This window comes from Ruditapes philippinarum, unplaced genomic scaffold, assembly GCF_026571515.1.
Source record: "Ruditapes philippinarum isolate M1 unplaced genomic scaffold, ASM2657151v2 ctg2756_1_1_1_1, whole genome shotgun sequence".
Taxonomy (NCBI): Eukaryota; Metazoa; Mollusca; class Bivalvia; order Venerida; family Veneridae; genus Ruditapes; species Ruditapes philippinarum.
Window position 1 is genome coordinate 72,837 of NW_026867008.1, and position 23,706 is coordinate 96,542.

Consider the following 23,706-nt stretch of genomic DNA (forward strand, 5'->3'; position numbering starts at 1 on the left):
AGAAATGAAGGGATGGAGATTTCTGCCGATATCAAGTGTTAAAGTCCATTATTAAACAGTCATCAAGATATAAGCATGAATTAAACTAAAATTTCACGTTAATTATCAGTTTACATTCGTATAGGTGCAGCCATATTATCATCACCTTTTATCATTTTTTGTTTATTTTTAACCATGGTGTCAGGCCGGGTCGGAGATGGCGCTGCAATACAAACAGAAAAATGATAAAACTTATCTAAACGTGTTCAAAGTGATGTATATGATATGTTTACAATATGTTACTTTATTAACATGAATGTTTTACATTCAGTCAGTCATCTTTAAAAATATAATTCTTATTCGGTAAAGATTAACAAAAATTGAAGAATGGTAAGTTATAATTTACAGTATACTCGAAAATAAATCTATACAGTATGTTTTATAAAAGATTATATATTCTTGCAAAATATAACATAATTATTAAATGCAAGTAACAGATAGCATTATTTTTGTAACTGCTTGTAAAAGATAACATTTTAATTTTACCTCCTTGTTACGGATGATGTTTATATTATCTTATTGTAATTGTAGATGTTTGTTTTGAACCTGCTGGTCACAAATCATATCAAAGTTGTTAATGTGATTTATAATCTCATTATTGTAAATCAATATATATAACAACCAGCACTATAATAATCATCGTCGTCGTCGTCTTCATCATCATCATCATCATCATCATCACCACAATAACGTCACGTCATCATTGTCACCACCACCATTATTATCATCACCAACACCATTATCATCATCATCATCACCAGCACCATTATCACCAACACCATTATCATCATCATCATCACCAGCACCATTATCACCAACACCATTATCATCATCATCATCACCAGCACCATTATCACCAACACCATTATCATCACCACCAACATTATCATCATCATCACCACCATTATCATCATCACCACCACCACCACCATTATCATCACCAACACCATTATAATCATCACCAATAACATATCAATCAGCACCGGCACCAGCACCAGCCCCAAACACCACAACTACCATGATCATTATTACCACCACCATCGTCAGCCATCATATTCACCAACACCACGGAATCATCGCCACCGGTGGCATCATCATCCACATCTCCACCACCACCACGACCATCATCTTCATTACCACCAGTACCACCACAATTATCAATGCCATCATCATCATCATCACCTTCACTACTACCATCATTGTCATTACCATTATCATCATCGTCACATTTATATATTCTTTACATTATCAGGTATATATAAGGTTGTCTTTTGTCATGCTCACTGTAACAGTGTCTCAACAAGTTTTTGCGGACTGGACATTCCCTGGATATTGTGCACAAAAGAATTCATACATACGTGATCCAAATCGTAAGTTATGATAAAAAAGTTTGTATGTCAGACACTACTTTAGTAGCTAGAGATGGTAGTTCATACTTTAACTTTGATTAAAGTACATTGATTTTAACAAACACCACTACTTTTTTATGTGTCCGAGATATTCAGGTTTCATGTTTTATCATTTTTCTGTTTACCAACCTACAAAAGACAATTCCGCTTTTCAGATACATCGAATGAAATTATCTTAATGTAGTATTACATTAAAAATCTAAAATATTCTGATTTCCAAGCAGAAATATCTGATAGTATTTACTATTGTTAACATATAAATACCAAATTTCCTACATAATTATTATAATCAAAAATATTCAAAGAGTTGATGTTTTTCTTTTATTTTCTATTTAAGGTATTTGAAATTATTAAGTTTTGTAAAATTTATATAAACACGTTAAAATCTATTGCCATGATTTATTCATACACGCATTGTTCTTCAAGCATCTGGTTGTAAATTACTGTAGTCCTGCTATGTAATGTTTACTAATATAAAATTATGTTTAACAATTTATGAACATTGAGTAGCGTATATAATTTGTAGAAACCCATAGACACTAAATCACTCGGATAAATATATATACATGAACATGCACGCACGTACCTTGGCACACTGCCGTTACTTCAAAAGTGAACGGTAACGGAATATTCAACCGTTGGAGTAATAACAGTAGTGGGACATTCAACCGATGTTGAATAATATCTTTATAACATAGCTTTTAAGGAATACAATACCATTTGTGGTTCTGAAAAATACTTGTCTACAGATACATAAAACAACATGTATATAAAACCATCACAAGTTAGTAAATCAATTGTATTCACAACTAAAACAGATGACAGTTTGGAGGTTCACCAGTTCAATACGATACACTGCCATGGAAACTGTTATTAACAGCAAATATATGGTGTCATATTGGCCACTTTATGTTGTTAAGTTATATAACAGCACATCATGTGTCAAATTTGCCACTTTATGTTGTTAAGTTATTAACAGCATATCAGGTGTCATATTTGCCACTTTATGTTGTTAAGTTATTAACAGCATATCAGGTGTCAAATTGGCCACTTTATGTTATTAAGTTATTAACAGCGTATCAGGTGTCATATTGGCCACTTTATGTTGTTAAGTTATTAACAGCATATCAGGTGTCAAATTTGCCACTTTATGTTGTTAAGTTATTAACAGCATATCAGGTGTCATATTGGCTACTTTATGTTGTTAAGTTATTAACAGCATATCAGGTGTCAAATTTGCCACTTTATGTTGTTAAGTTTTTAACAGCATATCAGGTGTCATATTGGCCACTTTATGTTGTTAAGTTATATAACAGCATACCAGGTGTCATATTGGCCACTTTATGTTGTTAAGTTATATAACAGCATATCAGGTGTCATATTGGCCACTTTATGTTGTTAAGTTATATAACAGCATACCAGGTGTCATATTGGCCACTTTATGTTGTAAAGTTATATAACAGCATACCAGGTGTCATATTGGCCACTTTATGTTGTTAAGTTATATAACAGCATACCAGGTGTCATATTGGCCACTTTATGTTGTTAAGTTATATAACAGCATACCAGGTGTCATATTGGCCACTTTATGTTGTTAAGTTATATAAACAGCATACCAGGTGTCATATTGGCCACTTTATGTTGTTAAGTTATATAACAGCATACCAGGTGTCATATTGGCCACTTTATGTTGTTAAGTTATATAACAGCATATCAGGAGTCAAATTTGCCACTTTATGTTGTTAAGTTATATAACAGCATACCAGGTGTCATATTGGCCACTTTATTTTGTTAAGTTATATAACAGCATATCAGGTGTCATATTGGCCACTTTATTTTGTTAAGTTATATAACAGCATACCAGGTGTCATATTGGCCACTTTATTTTATGTATACTGTAACATGTAAATGAAAAAAATAGACGAATTCATCTTCAAGCATTGCAGCAAATATGCTTAAATTTTATCTCCATTTGAATTATAGTTCCTGTAAGCACAAGGTTACCCCCACTGCCTGTTCTCCCGAAAACCTTTCAAGTACAAGTCGAGGCGCAACTTTTAGACAGGAAAGTAACGAAAACTGGGAAAATATTTTACGATGAAAGAAGAAAACGAGCGACTGTTAAAATGTTTGCCAACAATCAACTCAGTACTTCTATTTTTGATTTTGATATAAATCAAACAATTTTCGTCAACAGTAAGTTTACTTCATGCAATAAATACAAAAAAATGTTTTTAACTTAATGAAGATTTAAATATTAAGTTGAGGAATACAGCACTCAATGGTATAAAATCTAATATTTTATTGTCAGCTAGTTAATGATTTGAGATATTTCTTTTATTTGAAGTGTTCTTATACCGGATGTGAGTATGTAATGTAATTACTGGATGTGATTATTTAATACAAAATATCAATTAAATACTGTTTTCCTGAAGTGTTACTAGAATGTTCTTTTATTGCATGTATTTCAACTATTTGGTTTTATATTTATATATGTCTTCATTACTCTATATATCCCCCTTTCCTCACAACAAGAGCTTATAAAGATGTTTGGACCTTATCTCGGTATTGTAGGTCACTGTACGGCGGCTAATGAGAACCTTAATATACAGTGACCCGAGCCAATTTAGAAAAGGAGGTAGCCCTGAAAACGGCAATTGGTGCCGAATAAAGGACCTGCCTTTCAAGCCGTTGTACTGTGCTAAGGGCTCACGCACCCAAGCACACCATCCTCGTCCCCTTTAGCCACACTCCTAGGTATTAGTAGGACACCGGCAGCTGGTATGCAGGTACAAATCTCCCGCCAATGCAGAATGGAAGTGAGAAGTGATTCCAATCATTTAATTGATGCTTAAGCCGGTGAGGGGGAGGGGGAGGGGGGTAAAATACAAATACGTTGCACTCTCCGTTATCTCTCTTACGAATTTAGTATGTGAATTTCAAGTAAACAATAATATGTGTATATAACTGAATTAAATTCCAGATGGTTCTTGCTATGTTCGTGATTATTTAACGACGGACCAGTCAATTCTTATTGGTGCTAAACAAACTGGTAATTCCACTTCCGGAACTCTCAACTTCGATAAAGCAAATGGTCTGGTAAGTTAAGGTGTTGTATATCTTTAATTTGAAACTGTTCATAATTGTGGCCAGCCATGTATACGAGATCATATTATCAAAATACAAGAATGTCGTAAATTATAATGATAATAGATGTATCAATGTAAGGATAACAATCCCTTCAAGTTTAATGAACTTGGCTATTATGATACTCTTCTGTTCTTATCTTCTTACAATCTACATGTACTAGTATGTAGCAGCGTTAAATGAGCCACGACAAAACCGACATAATGCGTTTGCGACCAGCATGGATCCAGATCAGCCTGCACATCCGCGCAGTCTGATCAGGATCCATTCTGTTCGCTTACAAACCCTATTACAAGTAGAGAAACTGATAGCGAACAGCATGGATCCAAATCAGACTGCGCGGATGCGCAGGCTGGTCTTGATCCATGCTAGTCACACGCATTACGTTGGTTTTGTCGTGACGCGGCTAAAATGTTGATCAGAGAATAAGTGTTGTCAGGGATAATGGTTTTGTTACGACATCTCGTGGCATAAACACATCTTTGAAAGTTTCATCATTTAGTTTACAGCATTTAACGAAAGACGATTGTTCTACATTAAGCGCGGTGGGGGGTCATATAACGGTGCTGATATTTATAGCAGTGTCACCGTTTATTATTTGTTTGGGTCGTCAGACCAAACAAATAATGGTAGCGAAATTTCAGACCCTGATGTTCTTATTTGCAAATGCCGAATGTAGTCCAAACTCCTCAAAGCGGTTACTCCCTTCATATGTACATTTACGCCGAAAAATTAAAGGGAGATCACTGCGTAAAGATTTAAAATGACAGGCGCATTAATTTTCGTAACGAAAAAATAGTTTCGATTGGTCGAAGATTCCTAATATTGTGTTATTCTTATAAATATACATGTTTATATTCAGCTCCATGATTATGTACTTCAGTGTTAAACAACAGGTTTTCCTTGAACAAAATATATTGAAATTAATAAGGGTTACAAACTCTAATTGGGAATAATATGGTATTCTTCAGGCTGTTATTTTATAACTCCCCGTGGTCGAGGGGTTTACAAGCGAGAAGTCCGGAGTTCAAATCACAGTTCAGGCAACTTGTGTTTTTTTGTTTGTTTTTTTAATTGATTAAGCCAAATAAACATTGAATTGAATATCAGTATTGCAATTAGTCTTATAGCCAATTAACTATAGTTATAACACTGGAAACAGAATTTGGTGACACTTTACAAACAAATTGGTTTATAATCTCACAACCTTCACCTTTCTGACATTCTGAGACCCAAACAAATTCAGCGCCTTCTCTGCTTTGATTAGATATGTCAAAGCATTTAATTAAGTTTTAAATCGGTTCGAGTATTTTAATTTCTTTTACCAATAATATAATAATATTATAAACTTTTTAGTCATTTTAGCGTACAAATTCAGTATAATATACAAAGATATATACCAAAATAAAACTCTTTAATCTCGTAATTCAAAACACTGTGACATTTTCTACTGTAATAATATTATAAATTGCTGTCTGAGAGTTTTGAATTTGAGTTTTGCTTTGGTAATTCTGTATTGATATTTAAGATTTTAAGAAAAGAATGGAAAACTTTTTGTATATTGTTATAGTTGGTGATATGAGTTAAAGCATAGAACAATGGCATATTATTGAACTAAGAAAAACACTTTCGATTCAAAGTTTTTCTCTCTCTTCATTTTAGCTATACAAAGGAAGGAAAACTGTTCGTGATATAAACTGTGATTGGTGGCAGTCATGTATAATCTGGCCGCAAGCTAACTTCACCTTAGATTATTATTTTTCGGGTAAGTCCCCTCATGGTGATATATAGTTCTGACCAGGTGGGCTCCAGCCCTAATATAATAACGAAGGCCGCACTGGCCCTAGCCATCAGTTTCTCGGTACCAGGGTTCAATACATCAAACTAGCCTGATTCCAGCGAATACTGTATATGTACTATACAAGCCCTTCATTAAACAAATATAACATATTACTGTATAACAAATATAACATATTACTGTATAACAAATATAACATATTACTGTATAACAAATATAACATATTACTGTATAACAAATATAACATATTACTGTATAACAAATATAACATATTACTGTATAACAAATATAACATATTACTGTATAACAAATATAACATATTACTGTATAACAAATATAAAATATTACTGTATAACAAATATAACATATTACTGTATAACAAATATAACATATTACTGTATAACAAATATAACATATTACTGTATAACAAATATAACATATTACTGTATAACAAATATAACATATTACTGTATAACAAATATAACATATTACTGTATAACAAATATAACATATTACTGTATAACAAATATAACATATTACTGTATAACAAATATAACATATTACTGTATAACAAATATAACATAGTACTGTATAACAAATATAACATATTATTGTATAACAAATATAACATATTACTGTATAACAATTATAACATATTACTGTATAACAATTATAACATATTACTGTATAATAAATATAACATTTTACTGTATAACAAATATAACATATTACTGTATAACAAATATAACATATTACTGTATAACAAATATAACATAATATAACATATTACTGTATAACAAATATAACATATTACTGTATAACAAATATAACATATTACTGTATAACAAATATAACATATTACTGTATAACAAATATAACATATTACTGTATAACAAATGTAACATATTACTGTATAACAAATATAACATATTACTGTATAACAAATGTAACATATTACTGTATAACAAATGTAACATATTACTGTATAACAAATATAACATATTACTGTATAACAAATATAACATATTACTGTATAACAAATATAACATATTACTGTATAACAAATTTAACATATTACTGTATAACAAAGATTAAGCACATGTGTACACATACATGTATAACCGTTACCATGGTTACCTTTTAATTAAAATTGCAGTCAAGCTAGCTTACAAATATTGGTACCTTATCCAACTTGAAATAAAGAATAAACATATTACCAACCATTAATTAACTCACATAAATTATACAGACATAATCATATATTTACATACAATGTGGATCAAGTCCTGTTATATATAAATAATTCACATCTGCTCTTTCCTTTACTTTCACAGTCCTCTATAACTGTCAATGGCAGTTGATAATAAAGAGCACCAATTCCCATTTTTATAATTATAAGCAGCCATTTTGATTACATGTCAATTAATTAATTATACACGTTTACCCAAATTCTGAATAAATTTCAAATTTGTAACTAAAAAAGATTAATCAATAGTAAAAACAAAAACAACCAATCTCAACCTTCAATTTCCAAGATTCATATAATATACGAGCTGGTTATTTCTTTTCCATAGTAACCCGAATTCCAAAGATACTTGTTAACTAATAAAGCATTAATTTTCAAGAATGAATTGCCATACCAATGGAATACAATAACTTACACGGAAAGCATATTAAATCATCTCAAGATTGTACTCCTATAGTATATTTATATTATGCAATCTTTTATTTCCCAGCATACAACTGGAGTTCTCCATCTTCACCGAGACAAGTGCCCGTGCTTGCAGAGATTTTAGGTTCCAAATATATGATACCACAAGATGTTCCAATACACCATATATATGAATATTTTGACTTCAGAAATAAAATCTGGGAAGACAATTCTGTTTTTGAGGTATTCTTAATGTTTGGATTAAACGCATTTAAATTCAGCAATTTTGCACAGATTAGACTAGAAATTAAAGCATAAAATGCTTAGCGCGGAGGAAGGTAGTCTAGTACTGGTGTAACTCTCCAGGAACGATGGTTAGGAAACTGCCCGCCTATATGACTGAAATACTGTTGGAAAAAGGCGTAAAATGAAACAAACAAACACAAATTTAGAGCGTTTTATCAATTTATTATTAAATATTGTTTTAAAACAGAAGTGTGTTTCAAATATTTCGTAAATAGAAAACATTTCATTGAGACAATTCGTGTTATGACAATAGAGGATATTGATTGAGTGTAAGTTCAATACTGAATTTATTGCAAGAGTTGAATAAAATTATATTATGCGAGCCTCTGGCGAGCATAATATTATTTTATTCAACTCGTGCAATAAATTCTGTAATGAACTTACACGAATTTAATATTCTATTTATCACATTCCCAAAATAAAGACCGTTTAAAGTAAAATAAGTCATTTTTCATTGACGCGCCTATAGTATAACGCTAACATTTAGCGCTTTTTGACACTATGTTTGTATAACACTAATGACGTCACGTCAAAATATATGCACGGCCGTGCAATACCATTTTTACGGAGTCGCAAAATCGGCACGGGTGTGTGATAAATTTAGATATTGCACAAGTCAGCATAACTACCGGGATATACTATGATGAGATGGTATATGGGATGAGAGAAGATGGTTAGTTAGATCGGAGTGGTGTTTATATTTAGGAACAGATTATTATGTCGTTACAGGTGTTGAAAGTTGAAATAAAGTATAATGTCATTTATCCTCAAGAAATAATCGGTTTCTTGTCACACAGGTACCAAGTGGCTTAATTTGTCCGGGACTTCCTATCACAAAAACAGTACCAAACCTGCCACAAACGTTCTCATTCAATGAAGAAATTATAAGTACAGATGGTGTTCAAAGTGGATCTGTGAGTATGCAAGATTACCGTTTACACTTTTTTTATTATTTCATGCGCCGATTAATCTGGATATATTAGTGTTCAATAAAGCTACAAACAACTATATTGATAATTGTAATAATTTAATTGATACTGGAATGTTGTTCTCTCCTTCATTACCTGGACTGCCGGCAGGAAAGAGTGCATTAACTGGGCTACTGAGACGTTCATTAACTTACCTTCCCACTGGGTCCTGACGCCAGTAACGATAGAAAAGTCTGTGACGTTCATTAACTTACCTACCCACTGGGTCCTGACGCCAGTAACGATAGAAAGTCTGTGAAGGTTGCGCTTGTTCTTGTTCTCGGTTAGATGCGCGTGTCCTGATTTCTTAGATGTGCTGCTTATGTTTTCAAGGTTAAGAGCAACTTTTGCGTTAAAAGTGCTATAATGGTAAATATATATAATTATTGTAATGTTTGTTTTATTAATTGAACATTTAACAGTCATATTATACAGAATAAACACGTATCGTGTTTTTTTATACTTAAATTTTAGAATGAGTAACTTATTCCACGATGAAATTAATTGCTAATGTTCCTTGATGATGGACACATGTAAACCATGTTTTCTTCAATTTCTTTTCGTCCATAAAATGAGTAAGTTTATCACAGAGTACGTGTATATTGCTCAACGAAAACAGTTTTCATGAGGACGTAAATCAACGAAAACATTCATATTTCAGGAGCCTGGCGATGCAATCTTCCGTCATTGCAGCCTCATTCAAAAGCGTGATTTCAAATGGAGCTTATGGACGCCCAGAGGACGACCTTTTCTACCCGATTTAGCCAGAGGACGACCTTCCCTACCTGGTTTAGCCAGAGGACGACCTTTCCTACCTGATTTAGCCAGAGGACGACCATCCCTACCTGATTTAGCCAGAGGACGACCTTTCCTACCTGATTTAGCCAGAGGACGACCTTCCCTACCTGATTTAGCCAGAGGACGACCATCCCAACCTGATTTAGCCAGAGGACGACCTTCCCTACCTGATTTAGCCAGAGGACGACCATCCCTACCTGATTAAGCCAGAGGACGACCTTCTCTACCTGATTTAGCCAGAGGACGACCTTCTCTACCTGATTTAGCCAGAGGACGACCTTCTCTACCTGATTTAGCCAGAGGACGACCTTTCCTACCTGATTTAGTCAGAGGACGACCTTCTCTACCTGATTTAGCCAGAGGACGACCTTTCCTACCTGATTTAGTCAGAGGACGACCTTTCCTACCTGATTTAGCCAGAGGACGACCTTCCCTACCTGATTTAGCCAGAGGACGACCATCCCTACCTGATTTAGCCAGATGACGACCTTTCCTGCCTGATTTAGCCAGAGGACGACCTTGCCTACCTGATTTAGCCAGAGGACGACCTTTCCTACCTGATTTAGCCAGAGGACGACCTTCCCTACCTGATTTAGCCAGAGGACGACCATCCCAACCTGATTTAGCCAGAGGACGACCTTCCCTACCTGATTTAGCCAGAGGACGACCATCCCAAACCTGATTTAGCCAGAGGACGACCTTCCCTACCTGATTTAGCCAGAGGACGACCTTCCCTACCTGATTAAGCCAGAGACGACCTTCCCTACCTGATTTAGCCAGAGGACGACCTTCTCTACCTGATTTAGCCAGAGGACGACCTCTCTACCTGATTTAGCCAGAGGACGACCTTTTCTACCTGATTTAGCCAGAGGACGACCTTCTCTACCTGATTTAGCCAGAGGACGACCTTTCCTACCTGATTTAGCCAGAGGTCGACCTTCTCTACCTGATTTAGCTAGAGGACGACATTTCCTACCTGATTTAGCCAGAGGACGACCTTCCCTACCTGATTTAGCCAGAGGACGACCTTCCCAACCTGATTTAGCCAGAGGACGACCTTCCCTACCTGATTTAGCCAGAGGACGACCTTCCCAACCTGATTTATCAAGAAGGGCTTATAAAGTGCCGTATGAGCAAACAGTGTAAGAACATTTAAAGTATTTGCCCGAGATGTTACTACGAAGGCAGACGAATTGACGTTTGATGAAATCAGTGGTAAATTATTAATTTCTCTGTCTCATACATTTGACATTTCTAAACCTGAGACAAGGAAGCCCAAAAGAAAATAGGTCAACATCAGAATACAGAATGCCATCACGAGACACCCAGACAGTAAGACAGTTTCACAAAACAGATTCTTCCTCACATACGACATGGCCTTAATTATGAACAGTGGTTAGAAACATAATTTGTTCACACGTAAATGTTGTACAGTGTATTAGTTCAACAAATCTTATGTACGGGAATATATTGAATGGATGAAAGTAATATAGGCCAAGGCGCTAGTCGAAAATTATATTTGTCAGTCCGGCCATTTTTTCCCGATTATCCAGTAACTGATTTTAAAAATAATAGAAGAATGTCATGAGTGTAATAAAACGTTCCTTCAATTTAAGAATGGAACTGAAGCCTGATAGGCGCTTATCATTTGAACAGAGAAGTGCTTAAAGTGTAATGATATGTCATAAATATAGCAAAATGTAAACAAAGTGACATAATTTGACTTCCATTCAAAATGCTAAATCACTATCTCTATAATAAATACTTATATGACAAAGAAGCAAAGGGCAACTGTTATTTGGCCAATACGCCCTATTTAGGAAACTAAAACAAAACATCAAGAGTGAAATTCTTTTTATAAATATGAATTTTTAGCACTTATATGGCTCAAAGGGCCTTTAATTAATTATTTATTAATTAATTAATTAATAAATAAATTAATTAATGGTATTTGAGTTGAGAAATATGCCTAAGGAAATAAAAAGCAATAAGATGATTGGTATGCATATTCACAAGTCTATAGAGCTAAGTGGCGCGATAGCTCAGTTGGTTAGACCACTGGCTGTCACTCCTGAGGTTCCGGGTTCGATCCTGGGTAATACTCTTGGGATTTATCAGAAACACTTTCTCACCTAACTACTGGTAAGAAATCCAGGTAATCCTCGCATGTATCAGTGCTATACACTGGGCATGTAAAAGAACCAAGGTATCTATTCAATATAATAAGAGCTAGGGACTGCTTGTATCTCATAGCTGTCTCTATAGAGTTTGCTGAGGTAAGGACCCTACTGGAAATAAGTGCTTGCACCCGGTCCAAAGAAAATTAAATCAAATACGAAGCAAGGAAAGAAAAACATGTAATTTGTGCGATTTTCTTTCTCACTGTATACACGGTACGTAGTGTTGTATATTACAATGAGAAAACATCAACAATGTTCAAAGATAGATAGGCTAATAGTGTTATATACTCTATGAATGTTGTCATGACTTTCCCTAGTAAAGCTTAAGTTTTCAAAATCTTCAACACATAAACATGATTAAAACATGTCCAAGAAACATTAGCTTGAAAAACACTGTTAAAAGTGTCCAATCCTTTATAAAGATATTAATTTAAGCCGTCCTGAAATGTAAGGAAAATAGCTAAGTTTTATTATGTGCTAAACATGCTCGCCCTCTGTGAGCAACACTCTCGTATATTTCGTTTTCGTTTAGGAACATGCATAAAAATACTCAAATCGAACCGTTACTTTAATAAAAAAAAATGCAGCTAATCTATAAAATACAAAATATACCAGTACGATTTTCTAGAATTAATACTAAAAGCAAAATCTAATGTGTAATTTAAGAAATAAAAAAAAAACACTGCGGTATACCATACCCCGGATATTCCTCGATATTATGAGGACTTTCATCCCATTTCGCGACTTTGAACGGGGAACGAAGGTAAGTTCAGCGACGATATTTTCCAAACTAATGGCTATTTCATTTATCTCAACGGGTTTTATATATCTAGAGTTATTTTTGTAGCTCTAAAAGACGTAAAAGTATTACAGGTATTTGTAAACTTGATTAAACTACCCCTAAACGACCCGCTGCTCACTAGAAAATAGTGACCTCGATACTGTAGAATCGTTAAAAATCGTCACAAAAAGTGTGAAAGTACAAAAAGATACAGGCCATAAAAGAAACAAGAAAGTGTACCGAGTATTGAGTTTAAGTGTACAGAGTATTGCAAAATAGCCCAACTTTAGTGTACAGTGTATTGCAAAACAAAATGAGTACATTAGTATGGAAAATCAATATTTTTGTCTAATTTTCACGTCTGTTTATCATTTGCTGATGATGTACTGTTTATATGATATTTATTCAAATATTTCATATTTAACAATGCATTTTCAGTGTTATTACTGTTCTTTTCCTATGGCAAATACAGAGATTTAGTTTCCCATTTGATTGAAAGTCACACTATGGATGAATTAAAGTGTGTGCAGGGTCGGAAGCAGGGTAGAACCATCAAAAGTGACGATAATAATCTTTAAATACAAGTCTCAAGAAACTATGATCAAGAAGACCCATCTCTGAAAAGAAGAAGAATAAAAAACATATTTAGATGACATTAATAATAGGGTTTAACAGGGCAAGTTTGCCTTACACACTTAGTAAAATATTGGCCTGAGGGCTTATGCCGTCCAAGCATGCCAGTATCGTCTTAACCTTTTTCTGCATGAGCATATTGCGAAATATGTCGGTTTTCATTTTATTAAGCCTCTTGTTACAAGTTCAAACTGCTATGAAACTATAAAAAAATGCTTCAATACTAATCAAACTGGGACAAATGTTGGCTGGACCATAGCCTGTGGAATAGCATGCTCAATTCTAAATTTTTAGTTACCATGTGGCAACGGGGGGACCTCTCAAAATTGCCAAAAATATCTATTTTGCGTTGTTTTTTTTTCAAATCAAAACTAATTTCAAGGTGCAGCAACTTCTCAATTGATTGAGATAAAGTCTAAGGTTTTCGGCGTTGATTACACGGTACCTTTAAATCGACCTGAGGCCATTTTAGCCCCCCCCCCCCAGTCCAAAATCTTCTCGGCGATTAGAGGGGCTACTGCCCAACTTCAAATTCCCAAACAGAAATGGGGGCACCCACGCCCTTCTTCTGTGGCACCCCCATGATAAATCTTTTTAATGGGGTGGTGCCGAAAAAGTGATCACTCTTTTGAACAACATTTCTAAAACGAAAAAAAACAGTGTTTTGGGTCTAAACAGCGCATGTTTTTACACTATTTGAGGCCTCAAAAGATGTGGGATGTAAAGCCTTCAAAACACGCCTTAATGGGGTAAAAGGTTATAAGAAACATTACCTTTTTTATGCATCTGCTGCCTTTTATCATAATCTTATCAAAATGCATTATTCGGTTTTTTAGCTGTGCCCGCTCGGCAGTCATATGGTAACTCGTTGCTAATGACGTAACAAATTTCACGTGCAGACAGTCTGCCATTGCAAGAGTGCAGGTACAAAATTACCGAAAGTTACCTTTATATGGATTTTGGGCATAGTAGGAAGTGGTTAGATATTGGACACTTGCTCAATACTGTCTACAATCTTGAGGCAGCATTAAATCACTTCGGATGCATTTTTTTACTATTTAATGTAAGATATGCAATAATTACTAACAAATTCTGGAAAGGTTGATCCTTCGATAGCAACGAGAACTTTTTAAACACAGAAAATTGCTGAGTTCGTTCGACTGAGATTTTTCATGAACAGGAATGAAAATCTGGATCATTCGCAGATGTTTCCAGTAAAGTACCTCCGAACTCTGCATATTCTGCACATATAGTGTAAATAAGTATACACAATAAGAAATATATAAGAATACTACATGTTTACTACTTGCATTTACTCTATATTGATAACCAATACTCGTTACACTAAAAGCAATACTCGTGACACCGGCGGGCAACTCCAACGCAATACTCGGTACACTGACATGTGTATTTATTCTCAAAATGCACTGTCATCTGAAGGTCTATTGTTGATTGAACATTTACAACATAAACATTATCATCATTATCACATTTCACTCGATTCAAGTTTTTGTTAAGGAAGTATATGCACAAAAACACCAAATTTGGCTGATCCGAGCTCATTTATCACGTGAGCAGAGAGACAAATTTTACCTCCTAATTACATTTTAAAGCTATTTCTCAGCATTTTTGGGGTTTCAGTAACTAGACAAATTATCGAAGTATTTGTTTTTCTATAAAATTTATATCAAACCAATTCAAAATTACTAAATATCGTCACTGACTTACCTTCTTTCCTCGTTCAAAGTCGCGAAATGGGATGAAAGTCCTCATAATATCGAGCAATATCCTGGTACGGTATACCGCAGTTTTTTTTTATTTCTTAAATTACACATTAGATTTTGCTTTTAGTATTAATTCTAGAAAATCGTACTGGTATATTTTGAAAAAACAATTTAAACACAGTTCTCTTTCCTATATTAGTGAAAAAGGCATTTTACATATACACTCATTAAAAACCGTCTTTTGCAAATATAAAAACAGCAAAATATCTTTCAGTAAAATTACAGCCTTGATTGCGCTTAAAGTGTGTATTTAGCTACAATTTCCTGTCAGATAATGTGTATCTTTGAATGCTTAAGGTTGTGGCATGAAAATATTATTGCTCCGCGCCCAAAAGCGCGGAGCTATTTGAGTTTACTAATTGTTTTTATTTGTTTGGGTCGTCAGACCAAACAAATAATGGTAGCGAAATTTCAGATTCTAAATGTTGTTAATTGCAAAATGCCGAAAAGTAGTCCACTTTTTTGAAGCCGGTTACTTCCCTTTCGTATGTACACTAAAGTCCCGAAAAAAATTCAGGGGAGATCACTGCGTAAAGATGGTCAAAGACAGGCGCCATCAAATTTTCAAAGCCAAAGTTAATTCCCGAAATGATCGAAGATTTCTAATATTGTTTTATTGGTTTTTTCTGATCGAAAATAAACTAAATACAAAGCGGACATTCAATCTCTGACACAGAAGTTTACGACACAACCTTCACAACAAGTAGTTCTCAAAACAGCTTAAAACTAGCGATTTAAAAGAAAGAAATATTTTTATTATTGTTACAAGTATCCAACAAATTACCAACGCATTTAAAGGTTTTAAACAATAGCGTTGGCTTATAGAAATTTGTCAATATTTAAATGCACCAATCACAAAATTACGCGGATGAATATGATTTTATCAATGAAAATACTATTTTTAGCCATGTAGATTACCCGAATACTACACAAACCGAGTAGTGGAATATATAGATTTCTACATGTCGGACTGTTTGGGTGAGAGGATTTTCGCTAAAATTATTTACTTCAATTTTAAACCAACAGGTTTACCCTGAAAAACAAAATACCTCGAAATTAATAAGGATTACAAACCTGAATGCAATGGAATGATTAAATTTTAGAATGACTTGATATTATTCAGACATTTTGTGTAATTAACTTCTCCGTGGTTACAGTTGGTAACGCGCTCGCTTTGTGAGTGAAAGGCTTCTCGAGTTCGAAACCCATTCGAGAAACTTTTTTATTTTTGTTAAATTCTTTTTTTAAGTGTTTTTAAGGAAGTAGCCATGATTTACCAAGGATTAAGTGTGGCTGTCGTAAAAAAAAGTACATAAATGATTTTTTGATGCAACTCTAGTTATGCAGAATTCCGTATTGTGCCTTCACAAAATGAATTATAATACATTAAAAATAAACTTATATAGGAAAATGCATACAGAATGCTACAGTACGATTTAGATTGCAAAGATCAGAAAATACCACAGAACTTGCAAGCCCTTTGATTCTTATAAATATATACATGCTTATAGTAAGCTTCAGGATTATTTACGTCTGTGTTAAACAACAGTTAAAAGTCGTTACAAGCCCTAATTTAGAATAATATGGTTTTCTTCAGGCCGTTCCACATATAAATTTAACCGTGGCTGAAGGTTTCGGGCTCGCTTAGGAAGCGAGAGCGTTCTGGAGTTCAAATCCCAGAAAAGGTAACTCATTTTTTTTAAATTGTTTAAAGTCAAATAAACATTGGATTGAATATCAGTGTTGCAATGAGTCTTATAGCCAATTTTACTACAATTAAAAAACAAACTGCTGGGAAAAAGCATTGGTGGCACTAAACATATAATCTCACAACCTGCACCTTTCTTACATTCTGAGACCCAAACAAATTCAGCGCCTTCTGTGCTTTGATTTTTGTCCATGGATCCGATTTTCGGAAAAAGAATTCCTTCCGATTTCAAATATGCAAAGTCATATATTGGTTTCCACTTCGGTGACTCGCAGCATGTCATATTAATGAATGAGAACGGAAACAAATTTCACTATAGAAGAAGTTTTAGTTTTAACGCGTCTGGAACTAAACGATACGGTCATTTGTGTCGCGCCATGGTATTAAATAACGAGCCGGAGAATTTTGCAGGAAATGAAATGCAACAATTCAACAATAAATCTTTAAAAATATCGAAAAATTCAAGAAGGCCATTTTTACGAATTGTTATCTTTTCCGTAGGTATTTTTCGATAAATTAATAGACCCCCCCCCCCCCCCCCCCCCCCCCCCCCCTCTGAATTTGGTCTTTTTGAAATTCATCCCAAATTATTCTTTCCGGTGTTTGTTCTTCTTTCTGTATTTATCTGGGACTTGAAATATAACTACTGTATATTTAGTCCCATTTATAAATAGAAACCATTTTTTAAATTTGACATTAAAACATGCATGTAATATTACTATATAAGTCCCTTTTGTTACTTTTTTTTATAACCTGTTTGTATAATTGTTACAAGTATAATAAAAATGTAAAACAGATAGAGGATATTCAAGTTTTTTCTATAAATACATGATTTATTTTCATCGAGTGGTATGAAAATAAATATTTCATGAGTGGCGGTAGCTACAAGTGAAATATAGTAATTTTCATGCCACAAGATGAAAATAAATCGCGTATTTATAGAAAAAACTTGAATTTTCTGTTTATTATATACCTTTTCGTTTTTTTGACCTTACGATTCGAAATACTTCCCCTTTAATTTTGTATACTGGCTGAATTGAGTAAAAAGTAGTCCGAAAAGATACCAGTTAAAATACGGAAAATATATTTCACTGCAGTGGAAAATTAAATTATTACAGTTAAAATACGAAAAGTTAAAATACACAAATTATTTCATTCAAGATTTCTCAATATTTCATTTATAAGTATATAATAAACTTTGTTTATTTAACTAGTGTTTTGTATGTTCCAAAGAAAATACATTTAATATTCTGATCTCTAGCAAATCTACCACAGTTCATGTTCGTCCACCCATTTATCTATGATATACAATTCTGGTTAAAAATCCTGTAACACATTTTTTTATGGTTGTTTTAATCATAAATATGATACTAAAATTAAGATTTATCAATATTGTAGGTTCCAAAAAGCATTATTTATAAAGATATTACCGAATTTAACATTTCATGTAAATAATTATTTTATTTTGCATAATTATGTACTTATATTTTATTTCACTTAATGTGGTTTAGCACTTTGATCAAAACATACAGGATCTTTAAAACCAATTAACACAGAAAAAGAAAATATATAATCAGACGCCTCTTAGTTTATCGTCACTTGCTGCATTTCTTGCTTGGACGCCCTTTGATGCTTTGCAATGTCTTTCTTGTTATGTAATAGATATACCATTGCTGCGTTGACGATTTCTGGGTTTGCGTAAATTATACCATAATCACGTGACCTTTATTAATGGTATATGTAATAGATATACCATTGCTGCGTTGACGATTTCTGGGTTTGCGTAATTTATACCATAATCACGTGACCTTTCTTATGCCTGAACCTCACGAGACGAAGTCGAGTGAGGTTGCATAAGAAAGGTCACGTGATTATAGTATAATTTACAAACCCAGAAATCGTCAACGCACCAATGGTGTATCTGTTTTAACCTATAGCTCCGCCCAATTTTACATAAGAAGCGCTGAAGAGCTATAGGTTAAATCATGATATACCATTAATAAAGGTCACGTGATGTAAAATTCTTCCAAGTATAATTTCCAATAACCTTAAATTATACCATACCCAGACTATGGTATAATTTTCAGTTTTGAAGATCGAAGGAGTAAGTGTTTCTGGGCGGAGCTATAGGTTAAAACAGATACACCATTGGTGCGTTGACGATTTCTGGGTTTGTAAATTATACTACATGTATAATCACGTGACCTTTCTTATGCAACCTCACTCGACTTCGTCTCGTGAGGTTCAGGCATAAGAAAGGTCACGTGATTATGGTATAATTTACGCAAACCCAGAAATCGTCAACGCAGCAATGGTATATCTATTACATATACCATTTGCCGCGAAACATATGTAACAGACATTTTGAAAAATAAAGTCGATGAAAATTTTTGTTTTGGCTTATTAACCATGATTAGGTTTATATTTGTGGAAAATGAGTAGCATTACAGGTGAAAAAGAAAATGTACATGCTTTGATATTTTTATCATCTAATATTACTGACTACAGTAGTGACACAAACAAAACAATGTTGCACTGCTCTCAAGTCACATTACAAGTCTTGTTGGAATTACTTTCCCTTAGCAGGTAGGCATCAGTAAAAGCGTACTTTTTTTAAATTTAATATCTAGTCCCTCTCTCATGGACAGTGCATACGATAAGTAGAATTATGCAAATTTAAATGATTTACAAAACATCCGGAATAATGTACAATAGTACTTTAATCTAAATAGAACATGATCTATGTGTAGGAATGATTTGGTAGGGTATCTGTAATTGCTCCTCAAATGGTGTATTACAGCAACAATTAAAAAAAATAAAACATGGCCTTTATGGGCAATGTGCAAGTTTACGGACTGGTTGGTCAGACTGAGGAAGTTATATGGCCCGAAGCGCAGCTGAGGGACATATAACTTCCCGAGTCTGACCAACCACTCCGTTAAACTTGCATTTTGCCCGAAAAGCCATGTTTTATTTGTTATTCTATACCGAATCTAAACTCTTTCGTCCCTTTTGCTGCTGTCATTTTTACTATAATTTGCTTTCAAAATAATAAGTTATTTGTTCAGTGTGTGACAATATCTCAATCCCTAGTCGAATTTGTTATTATTATTTTCAAGATTTTCAAGCTATACAGCAAAAAAAATCATGCCCCTTCTTTTGATTATTCAAATTTTTGTAAAAAATCAAATTAAACTGGCAAAAAACCCGAACTTTCAGATTTTCACAAACTGTATTAATAAAATTTATAATTAATTTAAAGACAAATCATTGACTTTTGATAACATGTAATAAAAATTTATGTGAAACAAAACAATAAATTTAGTAAAAAGACTTCATTTATCAAACAAAATAAAAGATTATACCTCATTTGCATTACCCCGTTTTGTATTTAATATGACGTCATCCGGTCCATATAAGAATTTATGGACCGTCCCGGTCTGTATGCGGTTTATGGACCGGATGACGTCATATTAAATATTAGAAGGGCGTATGCAAATGAGGTAGGTATATATTTTACTTGTATGTATTGGGATTACAACAACATTTGCGTACTTGTATGTATTTGGAATTACAACAACATTTTGTACTTGTATGTATTTGGATTTTTCGTAGAGAAACCATCTCGCGCTTTCGTTGAGAAACAAATGTCGTTACTCGCGCCAGGACCCAGTGCTATCGAGTGTAGTGAGTTTCAGTACTCAGCAATGTATTTGCTAAATATCAAAATATTGTTCTCTTTTCAGGTGTACTACGATAGGAAAGCTAAAATTATTCGTTATTTATATACATCGTTTTTTAGTCCAAATCTCATGTTTGTAATACAAGATTTTAACACAGGTATATTGTTTTTCTGTTAAGTTTTACAGATTTGTAGTAACCTTAGTGATTAGTTCATGTTATATAATTATATAATTATATATATTTCCCCGAAGTAACTAGTTCGCTGTCCTGAAGTTGGCTATTTCACTTTAAAAGTTCTTACGTTTTAGTAGACCTTATAACTTGACGTTTTGTTTTATATCTATTAACATTAATTTGTAAAAATAGTTTCAAACTTCATTCAGTGTTTAAAGCAACTCGCCTCCAGATGGCAGAATGAAAAAAAAGAGAAATGAAACAAAATCCAAAGTAAACGGTAAAAACCGGTTTAGTTAGGTTTATTACCAAAATTCATTATCATTGATACATGTTGACTAAATATCGCGATCCTTCTTTGCATAATCTAAGTACTGCGTTACTAACGCAGTAGCCAATATAAGTAGGGGTGATAATTTATTCAACATGGTCACGTATCAAAAAAGTTGTGCGGAAAAATCCCGGAATCTGGTACGCAGGGGTCATATTTCAAACGATACACTGTCATCATATACGTACATATATGCACAGGAAATTGACGTTCTATGTATATGTTAGTGTTCATCCGTGCTGTTCTACAGAAATAAGAAACTTTGACGGGAGCGATAGCGACAGAAGAATGTTTCTAATTTCTGTAGAACAGCTACGGATGAATACTAACATATTTAGTGTCAAGCTTTATTTGGCCTCACTATTATTCACTTTATTACGTCACTATGTGGTTCTATGAAGTACTATGAAAAATAGAAGTCGATTATGAACGGAATTCGATATAGTATCGACTTTTTTTCTTCTATGAAAATTAACGCACAGATTTTTTAAGAAATACAGCAATTTCATTGGATGACAAATAAAGTTGGACACTAAAAGCAAATAATTAAAAAATAACGGCAAATATACCCTCTATACTATAAATATTTATAGTATAGAGGGGTATATTTTCCGGTTTTTTTTTTAAATATTTGCATATATTTTTCAATTATTGATAAAATGTCAATCTCCTGTGATATATGATATGATTAATCAATTATTATTTTAGTGCCAAAATATATAAAAAATATCATAACCAACGCAGTTATCCGTGTTCCTCTATGTTTGGAATCACAGGTAGCGGTATTGTCTTGTACCATCAACTGATAGATGAAAGAATAAAAGAAGGTGTATCCCGTAGGCGAAAAGGCGATCTTTTCTTGAAGAAAATATGTAAAAATATGAACATTTTAAAATGTCATTAACTAAATGATGTTTTAAGTATTAGTAAGACAGTATTTTTTCTGTTTATTCTTAAATGGAGGCGTGACTACTTTAAAAAACACCAGGTTTTTTTACCTCTTAAAACGTGATTTGTTTCAGAATTTCTAATTAATGGAGTCTGTTTATTGCTAAAGGAAATCGTATATACTGTTGACACTAAAAAGAGGTAACTGTACTATATCCCCTTTAAGTGATACAGCGTTTTCAACAACAAGTTTGAACAGCAAACACTTCCGAATGAAGACTGCCCAAGAACTATTTTTCCTTGACAACACAACTTATGCATACACTGGCACGGTAACTAATGTATTTTGTTTTTAAAAAGTAGGTGCTATGTTAGGTAAAATATTGCATGTTTGTAACTTAACGCTATTGATCTATATACACATACGCCACCTGTTACAAGGTGAGACATTATCATCACTGTGACAACATCCGCCATTCGTTTGTCCGGGTCAATATCCAATGGTTTATGAGCTTTATTCCATCTTTAATATAAGTTTCAAAAAAGAGGGAAACCTCTTTAGTCGTCAATTTAAGTTCAAATAAAGATAAAAGAAAACGACCATAAGCCCAAAATATTTAAATCTCGGTACATCCATCCTTAACTCATTTAAACATCTTTTTCTTGTAAACCACTAGCTTAATATCAATATTGATTTTATAACACATACAATAACAACAATAGCCGCTATTCGTTGAAGATGTTTTCCTTGTATATGTAAATGGAAAACAGGGGAGATATTTTTCTAAAAATGTTTTAATTAGATCTTGAATATATTTCAATAGATATATCTACCAACTGTTGATCGCCTACCAATATTGTTAAAATTGTTTTGATTTAATCACTGGAAGTGGAGTGGGGTGGCCTTTTTCCGAAACATATAATTTTATGTGAATTGCGAAATTTCGGAAATCTTCGTCAAATGTTGATATTTATCACAGAAATTATCCACCTGACGACTGTCTAACACTATTGTTCAAATTATTTTCATTTGAACATAGTTCCTTGGTTTTTGTTCCCTATTTGTACCAAGGGAAACGTTAAAAACTCTTACTTGTAAAGAAACTGTTTGCTAAAATTTGATATCAATTTCACAGGTGACCATCTACCAATATTGTTAAAATAATCAAAATACGGATCTCGCCAACAATGGCATGTTCCCATAATCGCTGCTTTGTCGGGGTCAAGGTCACTCTTGAAAATCAAAATTTCGGAAAAGTTCATGTCCATTCAATTTATCCTTTACTATGGGGCCACTCGAAGGATTTTCTTCAAATTATTCTATCAAAGTGTTACCTCAACAAGCGCATGTGCAGGATTCCATGTCGCCGCAATGCGGCGTGCAATGTCAAATCGGATCAGACATCCCAAATGCTTACCTCGTAAAA

The 23,706-nt window shown here is 33.6% G+C and overlaps 1 protein-coding gene across 1 annotated transcript; it reads left to right on the top strand.

Annotated features, from left to right (window-relative positions):
* The first annotated feature begins 201 nt into the window (after window positions 1-201).
* Window positions 202-21,302, top strand: LOC132734483 (uncharacterized). Its single transcript, XM_060721227.1, has 8 exons — window positions 202-369; window positions 1,292-1,409; window positions 3,432-3,644; window positions 4,432-4,547; window positions 6,258-6,360; window positions 8,130-8,287; window positions 9,148-9,264; window positions 20,949-21,302. Exons 1-8 carry the CDS (start codon window positions 367-369, stop codon window positions 21,060-21,062), a joined length of 942 nt encoding a protein of 313 aa, XP_060577210.1. The 5' UTR covers window positions 202-366; the 3' UTR covers window positions 21,063-21,302.
* The last annotated feature ends 2,404 nt before the right edge of the window (window positions 21,303-23,706 follow it).